The sequence below is a fragment of the Siphateles boraxobius genome, unplaced genomic scaffold, assembly GCF_051911475.1.
Source record: "Siphateles boraxobius isolate OS27281-9 unplaced genomic scaffold, OSU_SipBor_1 13, whole genome shotgun sequence".
NCBI classification, from domain to species: Eukaryota; Metazoa; Chordata; class Actinopteri; order Cypriniformes; family Leuciscidae; genus Siphateles; species Siphateles boraxobius.
Genome location: NW_027508733.1, coordinates 10,723,190 through 10,745,266, shown reverse-complemented (window position 1 = coordinate 10,745,266; position 22,077 = coordinate 10,723,190). Strand labels below are relative to the sequence as shown.

At 40.3% G+C, this 22,077-nt stretch overlaps 1 protein-coding gene and 1 long non-coding RNA gene across 2 annotated transcripts in view; both read left to right on the top strand.

Annotated features, from left to right (window-relative positions):
* The window catches only part of LOC143736380 (uncharacterized), a 57,812-nt gene that overhangs the window by 3,997 nt on the left and 31,738 nt on the right, over window positions 1–22,077 (top strand). Inside the window, exons 2-5 of the mRNA XM_077227120.1 lie at window positions 15,302–15,628; window positions 15,984–16,319; window positions 16,750–17,106; window positions 17,486–17,615. Coding sequence (XP_077083235.1) covers window positions 15,302–15,628; window positions 15,984–16,319; window positions 16,750–17,106; window positions 17,486–17,615 — 1,150 coding nt within the window. The remainder of the gene's footprint in view (window positions 1–15,301; window positions 15,629–15,983; window positions 16,320–16,749; window positions 17,107–17,485; window positions 17,616–22,077) is intronic.
* On the top strand, window positions 17,714–21,540 carry LOC143735350 (uncharacterized). Its single transcript, XR_013203114.1, has 2 exons — window positions 17,714–17,757; window positions 19,711–21,540. It is a non-coding gene; the product is annotated as an uncharacterized LOC143735350 (long non-coding RNA).

The window sequence follows — 22,077 nt, the reverse complement described above, 5'->3', positions numbered from 1 at the left end:
ATTGATTAAAGCCGCTTGTACGTGTCATTCTTTTTGCAACTGTTGAAACGGTAGCATGTCGGAGCTCATGAAAAAGGCTTATTATACACCCTCCAACCCCGGCTCTTTAGGGGGTAAAAAACGATTAAAAGACGCCGTCTTTAAAGATACCGGGGTCCGTCTAAGCGATAAACAGGTTTCAGAATGGCTGGCTGGCGAGGACGCTTACACATTACACAAAACAGCGCCTATAAAATACAAACGAAATAGAGTGGTGGTGTACGGGGTCGATACGCAGTTCCAGGCCGATCTAGTCGACATGACCCAATTTTCTGATCAGAATGACGGTAATAAATTTCTCTTAACTTGTATAGATGTATTCTCAAAGTATGCCTGGTCTCGTGTGTTGAAGAATAAGAGCGGAGCTGAGGTCACTAGAGCGTTCAAGTCTATACTCGAAGAGGGGCGTGTGCCGCAGAAATTACAGACGGATCAGGGGAAGGAATTTTTTAACAAACAATTTCAAGATGTCATGAAAAAGCACAACATTAATCATTTCGCTACCGCTACCGATTTGAAAGCCAGCGTCGTGGAGCGATTTAATAGAACCTTAAAAAGTCGTATGTGGAGATTTTTAACGGCCACAAATTCCCGACGATACATAGATGTTTTACAGGACATTATGCAGGGGTACAACACCAGTTATCACCGAAGTATCAAAATGAGACCCGTCGACGTCAGCAAAGACAATGAGGGTCAAGTGTTTCAAAACTTGTACGACGATGTAAAGAAGACCGAGAAACCCGTATTTAATTTTAAAGTCGGAGACGTCGTCAGGATTTCTAAAGTGAGAGGTCCGTTCGCCAAAGGTTACGAGCAGAACTACACGGAAGAATTTTTTACCGTATCCTCGCGTATTCCGCGCCAACCTCCCGTCTACAGACTCACGGATTATGACGGTGAAGTCATCGACGGGGTTTTTTATGAAAAAGAGCTACAGAAAATAAATGTGAGTAAAAACAAATCTTTTAAGGTGGAAAAGATTTTAGGTCAGAAAAAACAAGGGAAATCTACGCTTGTTTTAGTGAAATGGTTAGGATGGCCTTCAAAATTTAACAGTTATATAGATAAAAAAAACTCTGGTGGACTTGCAATCCCCTTAAAACACGGCGACGTTAACGGATGAGATCATACGAGCGGAGGACCGTCATGGACGACCACGGGTTCTACATCACGTTACCATGCAACGCATCGTCTGCGGTTTATCCTCAAAATCGCATATCCAGCTATACAACCAGGCTAACAAAAGCTATAAACTTGGAAGGACGATGGGAGGTGGGGCTCGCCGAAATCGAATATCCTAGAAGCTGGTATAGCTTTAATGACGAGGATGGTCATTTCATCCTCCATACGGCCCCGGAACCCCCGGATAGCAATCCCTCCAAAGAGGCAGATATTCGTTTTTCTATAATTACGAAATTATACATAAGCGGTGGGTACTACGCAAACATTCGCGCGATCCTCCGTGCTATAAATCAACTTATCGCACCAACGGCCGTATTGCATCACGATGAATTAAAAAACAAAGTGTTTCTGGACGCGAAACCCAACGTTTCACTCAGCTTCAAAGGGAGACTCGCCACTATTTTAGGAATGACACTAAAACCTCTCGGAGGTTTAAACTATCATAATGAACCTGATTTTTCCAAGAACGTCATCACGTACGCTCCTCATCAATCCGACATCAACGCAGGGTTCTACACATTGTACGTTTACACAGATATTATCAAATTTCAAGCGGTCGGCGATTCTCACGTACCCCTTTTGAGATGCGTACATATATCGGGAAAAGGCAACGACACGGTCATTGCTAGATACGACACCCCTCACTACGCATCGATCAGCAAGGATCACATCACCGACATCACCATAGAGTTGAAGGACGATCAAAACCACGAAGTACCATTTTCTTACGGGAAAGTCATCGTAAAACTACACTTTAAACCAAAAAATGGTTTATTATAGACCCGGAGACACCGCGGACTATGTCAGCTACTACCAAAATCAGGCGGGTGGGGGTTTACCAGGCTATGCCGGGGGAGGGGTTATGTACGGTGCGGGGTTAGGGGGTCTTTTCAGAGGTCTGTTCAGGATGGCAGTACCCCTGTTAAAAAGAGGATTTAGCATCGCAAAACCCCACCTAAAGTCAGCCGCTAAAAATATAGTATCCGACGTCGTCTCTAACGTATTGACGCGTTCGCATAATGCTAAAGCTCAAGAGGGATCCGGTCTGATGGTCATGGCCCGTAAGAGAATGACTAAACCACCCGGTGTGAGGAGGCGGGGTCAATGGGTAGCGAAGAAGAAGAAGAAAACAACGAGCGCATCAAACAAGCGCTCACTCGTACGTAGAAAGCGTAAGAAGTCTGTTAGTCGAAACGCGTCGGTCAAGAGAACCGTGAAAACCATATTCTAACATGGCGTTACTGCATCAGATGTCAGGAGAATGCATCAAGTCCGAGTTGGACTTATTTACGGTCCCGCTGACGCAGACCATGATTGAGAAAAGCAGTTATTTAGAAATAACCCCATTATCAGCCATTTCCGACTCAGCTCCGATTGAGTTTTTTATCGCCGGCAACGGCGATGATTACATGGATCTCAATAACACGATGCTCTATCTACGGGCGAAAATCACGAAGCCGAATGGTGAAGAAATCGCGGACCCTGCTAAGGTCGCGCTGATTAATTATCCGGCTGCAACAATGTTTTCCCAAGTCGATGTGACGCTGGGCGATCGCCTAATATCTCAAAGCTCGAGTACTTACCCGTATCGCTGCATTCTGGAAAGTCTGATCAACTACGGTAAAGATACGCTGGAATCTACTTTCGCCGCCGGGCTGTTTCATAAAGACACGGCCGGTTACATGGATGTGAACGACCCTGCTGGTCGTAACGCGGGGTTGACAAAGAGATCGGGTTACACCGCCGAAAGCAAGGAGGTGGAGCTACTTGCCCCCATACACAGCGATATATTCTTCCAGGGGAAACTGATGATCAATGGAATTGACATCAAGATACGCTTTATTCGAGCAAAAGATGAATTCTGTCTGATGAGGTCCGACGACGTAGCTTACAAATTACATATAACGGCGGCGTCCCTATTTGTCAAGAAAGTTTCTGTATCACCGTCGGTGAGACTGGCTCACGCCCAGACGCTTCTCTCGACAACGGCCAAGTACCCCGTCGATAGGGTCTGTCTAAAATCCTTCTCCATACCCGCCGGCTCTCGTGTTACGAATCAAGAAAATCTATTTTTAGGAAGGTTGCCAAAGTCTATCGTCATAGCTATGGTCGACAACGACGCATTCACCGGCTCCTACACTAAAAATCCATTTGCGTTCAAACATTACGATCTGGAATTCCTAGCCGTCTACGTAGATGGGCAACAATACCCCTCGAAGCCTCTACAGCCTAATTTCGAAGACGGTTTGGCCGTACGCGAATTTTATCAGCTGGCTATGACGACAGGGAGACACCTTAAAGATCAGCCGCTCTGTATCGGCAGGAATGATTTCCTGAACGGATACACACTTTACGCATTTAACCTCACCCCGGATGAAGAGTGCGGTCAGCACGTATCGCTCATCAAGTCCGGGAATATCAGAGTCGAGGCGCGTTTCAGACAACCATTGCCCAATACCATTAATTTGATAATTTACTCCGTTTTCGACAGCATCCTTGAAGTGTCTAACCGCAGACAGGTACTGATCGACTACTATTGAGAGATGAACACCCTACAACTTACCGCCATCATGGATAAAATCACTTGCAGGACTCATTTTCTCGGCGTTCTACCGAGCGATCAACTACCCAAAAAACCCTTGAGGATCTTACCGTCGATGGGTATCATTAACACTGACCCTGCCAGGCTCCCAGGCCAGCATTGGATCGCCATTTATCTACCCCAAGAGGGGGCGGCTTGTTTTTTCGACAGCTTCGGCAATCCACCCGACAGCCCCCGCTTCCCGATCAGCATTAATAACTTTCTATCTGCCAACGACGTTGACGTATTATATTCCGACAGACGCGTCCAGGATTATTCATCGGATACCTGCGGACAACACTGTCTGTTTTTTCTATATCATTTAGCCAGAGGTTACGACTATAACCATGTGATGAAACTATACACCAATGATTATATCAAAAATGATAAAACGGTCTCCCTCTTTGTGAAGAGATTAAAACCGTATGTTTGTAATGATAAAATGTTATCCTGCGTTCACTGTGTGCAGACATGTTTGACCTATAAATAAAAATAAAAAAAAGCTGAAAACCATTTATATTTTTTGTCGTCTTTTATTTAATCATAAGATACAATTCGTTAAAATTCCAGCCATGCTCTTCGATTAATAGCCGGTGACTTAAACACAGCGTCTTCGGACTCGGGTCGTGAATATCTTTGTGCTTTTTTAGGAGGTCTAACACGAGGTGTGTCGGGTTTTCTCTTTAGAGAGTTAATTGTGCGTCTGACCTGCTGATTCGACACTGTAGAAAAAGGGATGTTTAATTCGGCAAAAGCCTGAAGAAACTCCATCCATCCTAGAGGTCTCCGGTCATCGTGAATCTTTTGCGGGGCCGTCACATTTTTTAACAAATCAAGCATGTGTGAGCCCTGTATGGGCTTACCCCTAAACACAAACTCGCCCGATTCGTTCCAGGCGCAGAGTCCTTTAGCTTTAGACATCTTGTCTAATATGTATTTGGTGTTTTTCACACTTCTCGAAGGCACATTCTTCAGAACTTCATCCACCACTTTCACCCCACCATCATCAATGTCTTCAACAACGGGAGCAGTAGCAGCAGCTGGTTGTTCATCTATAGGCTCGGTATTGGGTGACGAAAGCGTTAAAACACGGTTCTCACGATCCCCTTGTCTAACGATGGTCAAAAACCTGGTCAGGGTATTTGAGTAAAGCTTGGCTTTTTCGTACGGATTCAAATCGACGCGGTGTAAAATGTTTCTTATGGCATCATCCAAATCGTTTTCCACACTTTGTTGAATGCTCTCACGAACATTTTCACTCTTGATCTTATCCAGTTGATGGTGCGGGACTAAATACATCTTCTCGGCGTACTCCATCCTAACGGTTGGCTATCAAGTTCGACAGAAATGGCAGAGCTATATTTAGGAGGGGTAGAAGAAACCCACCCTTTTGGTTGAAGACTCGTTTCTTGGCCGCTAGACCAATTTTTTTATTGGCCACAAATTTGATTTCCGTTTTTCTCCTTTTCAGTTTTTGGTACTGTTGTCGAGTGACCGGGATCGTACCGTAGAGGATGTTAAGCGCCACTTCACACAACGCTAAAATGAATTCGTCGGACGCCGATTGTAAAATAAGACGTCGTTGTTTAGGAGATGCTTTATGTAGCAGTTTCAACACCGGCAGATGTTTACAAAGTCTGGCTGACATGACGATATATCACGTTCTTCTTCTTTTTTTCGGAATATAAACCACTTGACGGTCTGAAAGCAATCCTGTTCTGAGACGGTACGGTTCCGGAGTTTTAGCTTTATAGTCTATCATTAGGTAGCCGAAAGGTTGGTTGACCGCATCCTGATAACACTCCATAAAGTATTTTGTGTTCCCCGGGTACATCTGACGTGCTAGCAGCGCTACTTGATTGACGTCCCGAGGATTTTTAAACAGAATCATGTAATTGGCGTTTAAGCTGATGGTTCGGCTGGACTTGCCCTGCACAAATAAATTTTGCACTATATAGAAGACACTGACGTTTCTATGATGGACGTACTGCGTAAAAACGCGCTGGAGTTCCAGGCTGGTGCTAGCTTGCTGCATCAAATCATCCACGATGAGAAGATTTGCTTTATGAACGGGTAGTAAATCATCATCATTCAGACTCTCGGGTATTCCTTGTACAAATTTAATGTTATAAAATTTCAGTACATCATCGTACAAAGGTTGCCAGCAATCATACAACCATACAATGTTTTCAATTTTCTTTGAAATTATATTCAAACCTTTCTCCAACAAAAGTTTAACAAAATAAGACTTTCCAGAATTGGACGGTCCGCTTATAACACAACTAAATGGATGTTGAAGTCTGAAATCAAAATCGGAAACATCCAGCGATCCTCTGTGCATCATCTGATCAGTAGCCATAAGGAACTGTGGTGAAATCGGGCAAAAGCCTGCGTTTATTATACACCACCTTAAACTTTTTAACGACTGATTTGTTGTGCAATGTGAGAGTCTTTTTATTCCTCACTATGTTTTCCGTGTGAGCCAGGATGTATCTGGTACTGTCATGCGACAGCACATACCCGTCAACCAGACCAATCAGTGATTCCAGACAGATGGCTCGGGAATTCTTGGCATTCAACGTGATCCCCTTAGCTTTCATGCACACTTTACCTTCGGCCGTCTTGTACCCGTAAGATTTAGGCCCGCTAGAGCAAAAACACGTTATGAAGTCGCCGTCGTCTAGCTCGCTCGTCAGCTCTCCCAAATGATCCCCTAGAGCCGGCTCCCAGTCTCCGTCCCTAGACACAAAGACGACTGAATCTGTATCGGAGTACAAAAGTCGGTCGCCGAGTCTGTCCATCAATTCGTACAATTCCAGTCTGGCATGCGCCGTTGTAAACGCCCCTATAAACACGTTAACGTCGCGTGTCTTGCAGACATCGTCTTTGGCGGGTTTATGCTGGACGAGAGCTACGTCGTCTGAGACGAATGTGAAATACGTCAGCGTGTCGGTATTGCCAAAAACGATTCTGGTGAAATCTTCGGGGTCGTTCACCAGGATCGTTTGAGGTAAGTTCTCTCTTAACGAGAACCTTCCCCAAAGCGAATTCAGAATTAGCTTCGTGATTGCCCTCTGGGCGGCGTTGTACTTGATCTTTTCAGGGTCGAGTTGAATCCCCTCTTTTTCAAAATACTCGCGAATGTAAGTCTCTTTCTCGGCGTCCGTGACGACGTTCGATGGGTACCCGGACGCTTGTTGTTTCAAACGCAAAAACGCTTTCACGTAACCGGCAAACAACGTGTCTGACCGTTGTGGAAAATGCCAAACCTCGTCTATCTTGACCACCGCATAACCCTTCTCGACGGCTTTTAAAAGCTCGATGCTAACCCAGGTCCCCGAGAGAGATCTTTTCTGATCCGCGTGACTGCAGCTCGTGGTCTGGTTTTCCTCATGAGCGCAGGTTCTACATAATGGGAACATGAGTTTTCCTCCGCATCTGTAAGGGAGAACTGGGTGCAGTAATTTGCGGGGAGGGAGCACGGTCGCTTTGATAAGTCCGTAATAATTTTCAATGGGTTCAAAATCTTTGAAAATGATTTGTGGATGTTCAATCGGATAGGTTTTCGTAGCCTGGCAAAAGGGGTAGAGACTGGTGAAATCGAGGTACTTTATTTTCTCACCATCGGTCACCTTGTGATAGAGTTTATAAGCGTTAGTGCGCCCACCGAAGAGAGCGTCTCGCGGCTTCAGTCTCTCTGGGGGAGAGTATTCGCTCATAAATTCTATCACAGAGTGGTCGGTCTTTTTCATGTTGCACCATTCGCATTCCCAAAGAACCTCGATTTGCAAACCGTACGCGTTCTGCAGAATTTCGACTTTATCGTCAAACTGTCTCCTGAGAACTCCATAGGGTACTCCTGACAAGGGGTGCGTCTGATGAGGTTCAAAGCGACAGCAGTGTCCATGGTGGATACAACCAGCGTATTCTAAGCCGTATCTAACCCCGCCCTGTTCGTAGTAACCGTCTAAAAAGTACTTGCCGAAGGATACTTCGCCGTGGTTTACAGCGTGGTGTACGTCAACGTTTCGTGTCTTTTTGACAAACTCGAGCCATTCAATTGAACCGCTCGAATAGGTCTTGCTCTGTTGCACGTACGCTTTGTTATGCGTGAGAGCCAGCGTATTTTTCTGGAGATATTGTGTTTTGAAGACTCCCATAGCGCAACTTGCTATGGTCACGAAGGAAAAAGGGTCTAATTTTGCGCATTCGATGAACGACTTCCGATATTTCATACATCCTTCACGTAATAAGACCACGTCGTTAACGCCGTACTCGTACAGTTCTTTCTTGAAGTCAAACCACTTGCCCTCAACTGTGGTGTACCACTCATCGAACTTTTGCTGAGCTTTGTCCGACATATTATCGTAGTTGTAAAACTTTTTGTCCGGGTACGGTCCGAAATACTTCTCATTTTCGACCCTGTTGAACAGATGGGGAAAGTAGCCTTTTTCTGTCGTCGTTAAGTCTAACGCCGCAGGCATTTTCGCAAGAGCGAAAGGAAAAAATGAATAACTATCGATATATCGTTGATCAAACGATTCGTCATACATGTACATTATTTTGCACCCTTGCATGATGAGATCGAGCGTCAACCCGGCCTTGCAGAAATACTCCAGGATTAGAAAAGAGTCAAATCTGGAGGCGTAATGAGCTATGAAGCAGTAGCCTTCATATCGAGGTTGTCTGAAGCGCTTGATTAGCTTAGCAATACATTGAGTACCCCGAGCGACAAATTTCTTTCCTTGGAACGTGATCGCACAAACAAAATTTGCCACGTGCTTGCCGTTTTCATAACGCGTTTCAAAATCGTAGAAGATGTATTTCTCGCAAAATTCCTTAGGTGCTAGGGGCTGAATGAAGCATTGGTGCGACCCGCCATCCGACAAAATTTCGTGGCAGTGGACGCATTTGTCCGGGGCGCATATGTGTTGGTTTTTCTTTGCCCCCGGTTTAACCGTGTAACGTCTGTTACATAGTTTGCAGTATTTTATAACATCACAGGCCATATTTTCATGACCGGGAGGTGAATTTTTTTTATGCATTTCAAAGCAATAGCGCGATTTACAGTACCGAAAACAGTCAGAACAGTGGATGGTTTGTTTAGGGAATCTGTAACATTCTGCGTCGAAACATATGTTGCAAACATGCTTACAGCGATGGTCTCTGCGACATGTGTAACTTTTATAGCAAAATTCACACACAAATGGCGAACCGATGAACGCGGTCAATTTCAAAATCATGTAGTAATGGTCGTTGTCCAGATAGAGGAACACCGTTTTGGGGTGGGGGTAATCGTTATTTTTGTACGTTTCTAAGACCGAGGCATTAGATCTGTGAAATACCACAATTTTAATGTCTAGCGCGCGTTCAAACGATGCTATGTCGCTAAAAGCGATTGGATCTTGGATTGAGAAGCCCGCGCTGTTTTGGATAGCGGCAGCCAGTTTTTCTAACTCGCTCTCGGGGTGTTGAGGGTTAAGAAAACGGGCGAGACAAATGGAGAAACACAAATTATTTGATATATTTACGGGGCAAAATAAACTCGTTTTTTTTCTTTTAATCACCTCATGAACAGCAAGATCTGTAAGTTTACGACGCTGACCACCCCCACCTTGTCTGGCGAAAACAACTGACGCGTCTACTTCTACGGCAGTGTCCGATAATAACCGGTCTTCGCTCTGGAGGACTTTTTCAATTTGATCATAAAGCAAATCGGCGTTGTAATTATTGCCAGGTGTTAAAATGGCGCTGATGGGTGTTTGTAGACTGGGAGCCGACACGGTCATATTGATGATGGGGGCATTACCACCAATATCTCTAGCGAAGGTAACAATCTCGCTCAGCGTGTCGTGCAAGTAAGTGTGATAAACGGCTAAATCTGGAGAGTTAATCACTCGCAGATTCATGGATCTTCTCAACGAGACACTATTGAAACGAGGTCGTGGTATAACGTGATATCCGTTAACGTAACCACCTTGACGGATCAGCGCGTCAATGTCCGGAGGACTTAATCGATCGTCGGGTGAAGTATCAACATTACTTGCTGCGGATGTGGATGGTTGTGAAGCATCATTAGCGGGAGGCTCTGTGTTCTCGTGGTCAGGATCGTCGGTACATGGTGTGGGTGGGTTATTTAAATCACCGCCGTATTGTACAACCGGATCATTGTCTACGCTTAGCACATGATCGAACAAATTCATATTTGGATTTACGGCTAATTCAAAAAGATCCAAATCGGCCGAGTGTTGTGAAGATTCTAGATTAAACAAATACTGGTCTAAAGAATCTGTATACGTTAAAAGCTCGTCAGGCAGCATACTTAGCATTTCAATCTCGTCCGGTGACAGTTCTGCGGGACATTGGCCTGGTTGACAAGCGCCTGCACAAAAGCATTTTGAACCATCCATTTTTTAGATTTCAGACCAAAACATGAAATATAAAAATCACAGAGTATATGTAAAAACCATAGATGAAATATTACAAAATCAAAGCATACATGAAAAACATAGAGTATAAACAAAAATCAAAGCATGCATAAAATCATAGAGTACATGTAAAAAGTACAAATGAAATATTACAAAATCATAGAGTATACTAGATGGTAGCTATAGAAAATGACTACAACCGTAAAAGTTTAATGGGGTACAAGGATTACTCCGCAAATGAAGTATTACAAAATCATAGAGTATACTAGATGATAGCTAAAGAAAATGACTACAACCGTGAAAGTTTAATGGGGTACAAGGATTACTCCGCTGTTTCATATAGGATGGTGAGAATGAGATGATGGATCGAAAGCATATGCTCACGGTGGTTTTCGGCGCACATGCGACCGATTCTATCAAAATCCTGACAGATGGCTGCCTGCATACTTTGGTTACGTCTGATTATTTCATCGGCCAAATTTTGAATAAAGCGATCCTGTGTGTCAAGTCGACTATGTGTCTCGAGCTGAGAGGCCCGAAGCTCACTGCGCAATGCGTCTAATCTGCTACGCGTTTCGTTTGGTCTCTCACTGTGCAGTGCATTCAATTTGGTGATTATAGCATCTTGTACATCGCGTAGTTCGATGTATTGGTTATTTCTATCAACCTGTGTGTCACGAAGCTCATCCACTAATGTCTCTATTGCATTAATGAGCCTAGGGCTCAGAGAACTATCGTTAAGTGGTTCATCAGTCGGGTGATGCGCAGCTGGCTCTTCTTCCGGCGGTGAGAGAAAAGGATACGGCGATTGACCAGCGTTTGTGGTTGTCAACTCAGCGTGCTCGCTTGTCCAAGAACTCTGGTCCCATGCGATGCGCTGAGGTGTATTCCAACCAGTCACGGTGTCAGGGCTTCTACCGGACCCAGCTGTGTAGAAATATAACTCGAAAATCTTAATGCTATGACTCAATTTGAGTTTAAATACAAAATAATGTAGATAGTCTTACCATAAAGAAATACACTGTCAAGACTCGGCTCAGGACTGTTCGGTGGAGTCGGACAAAAAGTTTTCCTGTCAGGACTGCTTTCAGGACTGATCGCCGGGACAAAACGGGTTGTTTTTCTCTCAGGACTGATCGGTGAGGTAGAACGATCCGTTTTTCTAGTCTTCTTTCTCAAAGACTCTCTGCTTGGTCCGGGGCGTTGGTCTAAAGCTGAGTCGGTAAGGGCTATTTGATCCTCAGCACGAGCCGGAGTGGGGTCAGCTACGTCTGCTACTTCAACACTGGTGAGGTCTTCATTCTCTTCTTGAGTGTGATCCGTCAGGGGGAAGTCAGGTTGTGTAATAAAATATATGAAATCTAAAATAAATAAATAAATAAATAAATCAGATTTCTCATAGCCGTTAGAAAAAAATTTACATCGACGATGGGTCTTGTTTTACCATCCGATGCGTTGTCTGCATCAATCACCGGAGTAGCTGCTGCGAATTTAAAAAGAAAAGAGAGAATTACATTTTTATTTATTTTAAAATATAATTAAAATTTATTTAATAATTTATAAAAGAATAGAAAAAGATCAGTCCTCACATGCATCGGTGTCATCGAAAGCGCCGCTCTCGGAATTCGGACCTGGGGGAAAAAATCCTGTTATGAATGGAAACACTTGTAAGTCGTTTTATATGCTTGTTTGATGACACGCCTACAGACAGATGCTTAAAAAAAAAAAAAAAAAAAAAAAAAAAAAAAAAATTAATTATAAAAAAATTTAAATAAAAAATAAATGTTTAAAAAATAAAATTATATAAAAATTAATGATTAAAAAATAAAATATATAATAATCATTATTTTTCAGCATGTTATATCACCCCCGGAACACAAGGAGGCACAATTTCAGCATAACATAATGTTATATCCTCCCTGGTACACTAGGGTGCATAATTTCACCAAAACAGGATGCAGTTTTAACTCCGGGTGACCAGGTGGCGCCATAACAGGATGTTATATCACAACGGTGCACTAGAGGGCGTAATTTCGCCATAACAGGATGTTATACCCGAACGGTGCACTAGAGGGCGTAATTTCGCCATAACAGGATGTTATACCAGAACGGTGCACTACAGGGCGTAATTTCGCCATAACAGGATGTTATACCAGAACGGTGCACTAGAGGGCGTAATTTCCCCGTAACAGAATGTAGTTTTAACACCGGGTAACCAGGTGGCGCCGGAGAGTTGCTTAGTTCCTGTATCAATAACATGGTGTGTTTAAGACAGTGACTAAAACAAGCTTTTTAGGTCTAAAAATAAAACAGCCAATATATCAAAAGTAGATCGATCTGCCTTGTGAAACAGATACGGATCAAAACTAGTTTTGATACATGATGTCAGACATATTTAAGAGCAGTTAGCAACGTAGCACGCGCTGCTAAGCTAAACCATGCATTTCTAACAGGAGTGGTGCTAAGGCATGCCTAATAACCGGGAGCGCAGCGCTGTCTTAGTAAATAGATAACAAAACAACGCGATGGTAAAACGCAGATTTAATGCAAACAGAAATGATACATAGCAAAAACAGAATCACAGCATAGCTGCTAGCTAAGCAAAACACCGGACACTTCCTGTTAGAAAAGCCTAGTCTTTTCATAATAAAAGTCCATAGAAAAACCATAGCATTATAATTTTTAAAGTTTTCTGAAAAAACTATATACAGGCCAAACAGAATTGATATCGATCATAAAACAGTATGATAAGAAAAGACAGTGGATGCTACGTGGTTAGAATGACTGTCATGTTTTAAATGAAACATATTGCAGATAGAACATTTATATTAATGATGTTTTAAATCTTTCAGATGAAACAATGTAATAGTCACAAATGGTGTTTTAAATAAAACACATTACAGATAGAATTATCCTAACAAAACATCTATATCAATCTGTTCTACATCTAAATTTTCCAGATAAAACAATGCAATATCATAATGAATGAGTGTTAAAAACTAATAAACAGTTTTTTAAAAATTAAAAATAATGAAATAAAAGCAATAGCACATTGCATGATTAAAATGATGAAAAAATCATATTATTCTAACAGATAAAACCCCCATAGTCCAATGAAAGTTTAAAACAGTTTTTTTTAAAAATCATAATTTTATGATAAAAAATACCAACATCAACAGATAAACATTAAACAGATAGTATAATGGAGATTTGAGTTACAGTAGATAAACTTCAATAGCACAATGCATACATGTTTAAAACAATAATGTATAAACAATCATATTAAACTAGTACCAATATTGCATAGTGCAGATGATGGAACAAAATCATATTATTATAACAGATAAAATATTGAGAAAAGAAATACTCACAGTTTTGCATTTTGATGACAAGTAGAGATGATTGAGCTGAGTCAGGAAAATATGTTTCTGATGATTTTTGGCCTGAGGACATCTGTATTTATATTTGGATATGGAGAAAAACAGTGTTCCTTGGCCACTAGATGGCGCCATTGCACCGCGTGTGTGAGCGTCTTATCTGGCGACCCCGTCCCTGACCTAATTAACAGTCTCATACAGACAAAGCCTGTGTTTCATGTGGAGCGGACGCATCCCTAACTGGGTTACTGCCAAAAAAGATTATAATTGGAGATACATTTCAGAGAGATCCGGTTATAGCGTGTGATTTTTCTAGAGTTCTGTAAAACATGTAAGATTAATTTATTTCATCTAAACAGACAGATAAGTGCACGCGGCGCATCCTTTACTGCTTTGACACACACACACACACATAGACGCGTGCGCTCAGCGTCAGTGCAAGACAGAGCAAGGTCATCCACACAATGGATTGTTTGAAATATTTTTGTGACTCCATTTTATTTTAACTTTTTGTGTGAGGTTTTATTTTATATTCTTTTACAGAACAGATGAACTTTCACCATTTTATTTAAACTGAAATGCTTGGTTCAGTGAATAATTCTACATTTTATTCAAACTTTTTGTGTGAGGTTTTATTTTATATTCTTTTACAGAACAGATAAATTTCACCATTTTATTTAAACTGAAATGCTTGGTTCAGTGAACAGTTGTACATTTTTTTCTTATCACTTTCACAGCTCCCCTTGATAAAGCTCAGGGATGCGGTGACCAAAACACCAACTTCAAACAATCAAAGTAACTGTCACCATCAAAGCCAATACATCTCAAACTAACTGTCACATCACTTTGTAACTGTAACATCAAAGCTTATGTTAATATCAAAGACCAATACCTCCCTTTTCTTGATCAAATGAACTTCAAACGACCAAACTAACTGTCACACATCCATCATTTTGACAGAAGCTGTAACCGCAAGGGGCGGAACTAGGTCAAAGGTAACCATCCATCATTTTGACAGAAGCTGTAACCGGAAGGGGCGGAACTAGGTCAAAGGTAACAGGAAGGGGCGGAACTAGGTCAAAGGTAACAGGAAGGGGAGGAACCGGAAGGGGCGGGGGAAGATCAAAGGAAAGCCACGCCCACCTGTCAATCAATCATTTTGACAGTTGCTATATGGTATTAACTACTCTAGTCCACACGGACACGGGTCACTAAAAAGAAAAGCATAAAACACTTAAATTAAATTTTTGTAGAATTTATAATGTTTTACTCAGTACAATGTAAGATCTGTTATAAGTTTTCCCCAATTTATGTTTTTTGATGTTAAATGCCATTGTAAGATTTTATGAAAGTTGAATAATAATAAAAAGAAATAAATAAAATTAAAAATAGCAGTCAGCGGCGCACACTCTGACATCGCAAGGCAAAACCCCGGTTTTACCGTCTAAACGACAACACTGCAACCGGCGTTTCTGAATATCCTCACCCTGGCAGGGGTTTTGAAAAATGTTTGGTTTCAGTGACCTGATACTGCGTTTCACAGCTTCTGAAAAGTAAATGAAACATTGAAGGACCGCACCTAACAGTCAAGAGCCACTTGATAGTTAGCACTATACTTTCCAAATACAGCTATTCAAGTCATCTGGTGAACATTTTGTTTGGTTTAAAATAACTGCTATTTTCTTTTCCAGGTGCATCTGGTGTTGATACAGAGAGATTGTCTGTGATGGAGGGAGAATCAATCACTCTAAACACTGATGTTCAAAACAACCAACAAGAAGATATTAGGTGGTATTTCACATTAGTGAATGACATGGTCATCACTGAAATTACTGGAGGTCAGAGTAAGATCTGTTCAGATGTTCAGTGTAATAAGAAATTCAGAAACAGACTGAAGCTGGATCATCAGACTGGATCTCTGACCATCACAAACACCAGAAACACAGACTCTGGAGTTTATAAACTAAAGCTCAACAGCATTGGAATCAGTACAAAGATCTTCATTGTTACTGTTCATAGTGAGTCATTATGTTTAAAAGCAAGTGCATCACATATTTAATGTTAGTGATGTTTTTGAACACATTCAGAGGTGTTTTTCTCTTTACCTGCATTCTAATTCACATTATAATTTAAAAATGTTGCTGCGTATTTGTTGTTTGGCAGCTATTCCTGAAGAACTAAGTTGCTTGGCAAATAACTTGTTATTGCTATAAATTCATCAATAATTTATTAAATGTGTGTTGCCGTGTGCTTGTTTTAAACCACGGCCTAACAGGCTTCTTGCTTTAAATTAGTTCAGTATGATTAAAAGCTGATTTGTTTTTAGTCTCTAATTTTGTTTGGCTTATATTTATCTGTTCATTTCTTCTCCAGGTTTCTTCATCGCTGATACAGATGAAGAGTCAGCTTTTGTGATGGAGGGAGATTCAGTCACTCTACACACTGGTGTTGAAACAAACCAACAAGAAAAGATTAGATGGTATTTTAATGGCATTCGCATCTCTCAAATCAGTGGAGATCTCAGTGTTATCTGTACAGATGTTCAGTGTAATGAAGGCACTGAGAGATTCAGAGACAGACTGAAGCTGGATCATCAGACTGGATCTCTGACCATCACAAACACCAGAAACACAGACTCTGGAGAATATCAACTACGGATCATCACCAGCAGCAACATCAGTACAAAGAGCTTCATTCTTGCTGTATATGGTGAGTCATTATGTTTAAGAGCAAGTTGTGTACAGTTAAGTTAAGTGGTATTTTTTTCTCTGACATTTAGAGGTATTTTATCTCTATACCTGCATATTAATTCACATACAGATAATTTCTTCACAAACACATTTCCTGTGGAATTTGTAGATTTAAATATATAGTATAATTAAATTTTTGTTGTATCAGTTGGTTTTGTTCTGACGAAGATGACAGTGGAGCATTTGTTTAGATCCATATATTACACCATACTTGGTATTTTTAGTTCATCACCAATCCAAAGTGCAGTGAATTTGATAAAAAGTATGTTTATTAGCTCAAAATGTGGATAAATGTTGCTTTTTAGACTAAAAGTAAAGAGCGTTCCACAGTTCTCTCATGATATGTAGCTTCCCCCTAAAAAAGGTGGTTTGTTTGGTTTGTGTTTCAGATTTTCCTGTTGTTGAAGTAGATGAAATAAAGAGAAAGTCAGTGAAGGAGGGAGAATCATTTACTTTAGATACGCATGTAATAAAAAGCCCAACTGATGTGATGACGTGGTATTTTAATGACACTCTCATCGCTGACATCACTAGAGATCCCAATAAAACCTGTTCAGATGTTCAGTGTAATGAGAGATTCAGAGACAGACTGAAGCTGGATCATCAGACTGGATCTCTGACCATCACAAACATCAGGACATCAGACGCTGGACTTTATAAACTACAGATCATCATCAGCAGAATCAGCATCATGAGGAGCTTCAGTGTTTCAGTCAGTATAAAGAGTTTCGGTGTTGATGTCTCTGGTGAGTATCATGAAGCCATTCAGTGCATTTTCCAACCCTGTACATGTTCATTGGTGGCTGTTAGAAAAAGAGAGATTTGACTCAATATTAAAATATAACTGAGGCCATTTGTATTATCTTCTTGTTACATTGATTTTTGTTTACATTAGCAATTTTAAGTATTTTTAATAAGAAAAATGCATAATATTCGTCCGTTTTCCTGTAAACACAGTTACTTGAAAAAAAAAAAAAACATTATCAGATGGCGTCATTTATACAATAAATTACCATCACACTGATGACAAAATTAGACTGGAATAAATATCAGTAAAAAGTATTGTCAAAGTTGATTATTATTCAAGCTCTGGTAATAATGACTGTTTTTCTTTGGCTGTTCCAGATTCAAGTGCTAATGGAGGAATATATGCTGTTGTTGTTGTTGTTGTTCTTCTTCTGCTGGTCGTGACCGCAGCTGCTGCTGTGATTTACTATCGCCAAAGGAAATCTACACAAGTAGGACATAATGGCAAGTAAAAAAAGCTGATTTAACAAGATGGAAATATGAGATTTATTGTGCAAAAATAATCTTTTATTCAAATTAACCAAAGTAATCTGTGTTTCACTGCATTTGTTGTTTAAACAGGCACCATGAGGCAGAACAAACACTATGAGGTAAGATGTGTGCTGAATCTGTCTGTCTCCAAAAAAACTGAAATTCTGATTCTGATTTGTGAGATCTGCAAGTTCACACTGTCAGTCCAAATCCGATTGTTTTCCGATTGGAATATTATCTAAATTATTGACTGTCCAGTTTTTCAACTGTTCGGATCTGATATGTGTGTCCCGTGGTGCTCTTTCGTTTTCCGGAATATCGGCACTGGTTTCTATTGCAATGACATTGGATCAGTAGGCATACGCCAACAACAACAACAACAACATGGAAGGGTTGCAATACAGACGCAGTAGTCCAGCGGCTACATATTGTCAGTGGTAAATACTGTCTGTATGTGTATCTGCCGCGCTGGCCTGTGTCTTCTGAGGCAGTGGCAGCTTTATTCCGGCTTTATACCATGTTGTCGTCTCCGCCGGTTTTAGCATATAGCTGCGTCCAAAATCACGTACTATGTAAGATGATACTACATTTGAATTCAAACTTACTTTGCGACCAATTCGGACATACTGTACTACATCCGCCATGTTGTCATTGTCATGTGACCTACCAGCGTCTTTTACGTCCCTTCACCTCCATTCCCAAACCCTCCCCTGTGGCTAGTAAAGTGGGATAGTAAAGTGGGATAGTAAAAGTGTCCATCGTATGAGCACTTCAGAATCTCGCCGGAAGTAGTAGTTCATCCGGGTACTTTTCACCTACTGTTTTTCAAATACTATGAATTCGGACATACTACTATGTTTGCTTACTGTTTTTCGCGTACTATATAGTAGAGAAGTATTTGATTTCAGATGCAGCACATGTCTCCATTATATTTTCATTTTCTGCTCGTCCGCCATTTTTCAACAACACAACCTTGTTTCAGCAGCGACTTTCGGCATGTTTTCTAAAAGAACGTCTGACATGTTTACGTGGCGTGCGAAAGTGACAAAAACGCAAAATCTGATCAAAGTGGTCAGAGTGAAACGGATTTCCAGAAATGTGGTTTGAATAGGATTTCAGACTGTCAGTCCATATCAGATTTTTGTGCATATCCGATTAAAATCCCAAAAGATTTAGGGAGTGTGAAAAATAAATAAAAAATAACATGAAATGGAATTTTTAAAAATCCGTTTTGAGCTGCGTTTATACAGTATGTGGTTTGAAATCCTATTCCAATCACATTTCTGGAAACGCGTGGTTTATGTGACTTTCTCACACCACGTAAAATGTAAACGTCAGACGTTGTTTTAGGAAACTTTATGCCACTGCCTCAGAAGACACAATAGTCCAGCGTAATGGATACACATTGTCATGTAAATACGACAATGTCTCTATTGCAAACCACAGTGTGAACGTTGCCCATGTAGCTCATAATGGATTCGTGAAAATCAAATTTTATGAGATTTTTTTTTTTTTTTTTGCCTTTACACTTGATAAATATGATTGGATTTCAATCGGATTTGCACAAAAATCTGATCTGGACTGACACTCTGAACGAGGCTTTAGGGCTAGTTAACCCAAATATGAAAATAACTTGCCCTCAAGTTGTTCCAAACCTGTGTGAATTTCTTCTTTCTAAACAAAATAATATATTAAAGAATGTTGGTAACCACACACTTGACTGTAGCCATTAACTTCCATTGTATTTTTTTCCTACTATGGATGTCATTGGCTGCTGTCTGGTTACCAACGTTCTTCAAATATCTTTTGTGTTCAACAGAAGATAGAAATTAATGCAGGTTTGGAACAACTTGAGGGTGAGTAAATGATGACAGAATTGTCATATTTGGGTGTTCAGCATGTATTTCTGCATTCAGAAATCATTGCATAGAAACACCAACAATTTATATTGACTTAAAGAGAGTGCTGTTCTCTTGTGGTGTTTTAGTTTAGAATAAAGAGCATTCAGCAAACATCAGAGAAAAAAAATAATAATTTGTTTTAACCTTCTGTAAATGTGTGTTTTCTTACAGAGGAATACTGTGGAAGTCTCAATTCCCTTTTCAAAAAAGTTTTCCACTGTTCCCTGCTGATAACGGGACATCAACAGAATTTCCAGTTTGTAATGGTGGAGGGGATTATCTCCATTTATCTCTGTAACTCTATTTACTATTAGCAGCAGCATTTGTTCTACAAGATATAATAATGCACTGCATGGTCTATTTTGATCAGATTCATAATCATTAATATTGCAAGATTCAAGCGCTCTTTACAGATCATGTGTGTAAATGCCACAACAAGGCAACTGTCAGTTAAACAACACACAGGTCTTAAATCAAGTCTGTGCTACACATACTGTAAAAAGACTGTGTTAATGTTACTGTCAGAAAGTCCATCCCGGAACGGAAAACAGGCAGCGGTTTCTGATGGACTGATATCAGTGTTGCTACTTCCAGCAGACTGATGCAATATAGCCAGTTCCAGCGTGCTCTCCCTGATATCGTTCGTAAATGAACAAAGGTTGCCAGAGGTGCTACTCTGCAACAGTTACATCTTTACCATTTTGACATCTTGACAGTATGTTGAGTTTTGGATGCTAGTGTTCCTACATCTATTTTAACCAGAAAGTCTTCCTTTTTCAACCAGATTGGTCAACTCTAAGGCCCTGTTTATTCCTGGTATTAAGATGAGTTTTGGTTGATCGGATCACAAGTAGACGAGGGAGACACAAGCTCATGCAATTTACATATAAACGCAAAAGCCGGCGTTTTTTTACATTTTTTTTATTTAGATGTTCACTTTACTAAATGCCTTCACTGTTGAAATGTGCAAAAATTAATTGTTCTTCTTTGTATTTTGTGTTAATATGCATGTTGTAAATTGTATTATTCTGCCTTTAAGCATTTAAGATGTTGATCAATTTTGTTTTGCCAAGTTCTTGCAAAAGGAAGATGGAGACCTGTGGGGCGTTCAAGGTAAAGATTCACAACTTCACATTATTTGTCCATTATAGATTATAGTGTTTTGTTCATCTCGCCATTTATTTCAGTTCTGTTCATGAAGCATGTTTGGCTGTGTTATATTTTTTCAAAGTTTTTTTGTTTTTTTTATGTAAGGATTCTATAAAATGATCACTGTGTGATGGAAATGATCGCATGCACCTGCATTTTCTGCATTCTGGGTCCAGTCTCTACCCCCACATTCCAGGAAAATTAACAGGAAATAATGTAATAATAAAGTATGTTTGACCCCAGTTTTAAACATAATCTGTTTGTTAGGGTTTGTTTAGTTCTGTTAGTTCATTTGTGTTTTAGTTTGGTTTTGTTCTGTTCCTGTTTCCCCATGTTCCCTGCCATTGTTAGTTATATTGGTTGCTGATTTGAGTTTCACACCTGTTCGCAGTTTCATTGTTTACTAAATGTGTATTTAAGGCTACGTCTACATTAATCCGGATACATTTGAAAACAGCGTTTTCATTTCAAAACGCTCTCTGTTCACACTAGCGTTTTCATGCATTTTCCAAAAGTTTCTCATTCACACTGAAACATCGGATAACATTCCATTACCCTTTAAGATGATGAACAGTGCCCTTTAAATGTTACATGTTGTGTTAAATATAGGACATTTAAGGTAAAAGAAATCCTGCATATAGATGTTTTCTCCATCTTGGTTATATTATTTTCTATTCTTGTGTTTAACTTCAATTTGGATATATATTTTTGGTTTTCTTTAACTTTGTATCATGGAATATATGCCTTAAAGCACAAAAATCAAGAACACTTATTTCTTTAAATGAAAATGACCTTGAAATATCTGTTCGTTTGACAGCAAGTGCCATTAAAACAAATCTTATTTGCTCATAACAGCTGGAATCTGTCATTTTGTTCTCAGAAAAAAACAAACTAAGCTAATATTTAATCATTTATACAGTGTTTATTGATTTGAGCGTCTCTGTATATTCCAAAAAGTGATTTCAACACATTTCATTAAACCTCCACCTTAAACTGTTTTATGATTTAACCTCTGACCTTTACTCAAGTCATTTCATTGATTCATGTATTTTATATTGGATGAAGCTGGAGGCTATTGTTGGAAAGGTGAATTCCTAGGTGGGATGCTGGTGCTAATAGAATACACACTGCTTGTACTATGCAAAGTTTATGTAATTGATAGACTGGCCATCACTGTGTCATTTAGTGTCACATTTATTAATAAGTTTATTAAGACCTTTGACTTATTTGATGCCTATTATAGCCTTTGATCTCACAGCTGTCAGATCCACTACGAGAAGAGAGATCTGTCCGGCTTGCCTGCGCTTTTTTCACTCCTCCCCTCACTGCTGCCGCCTACTCTCGACTACATTTCAGGCTATAGGCGCATCTCAAGTCTAATGTTTTGGT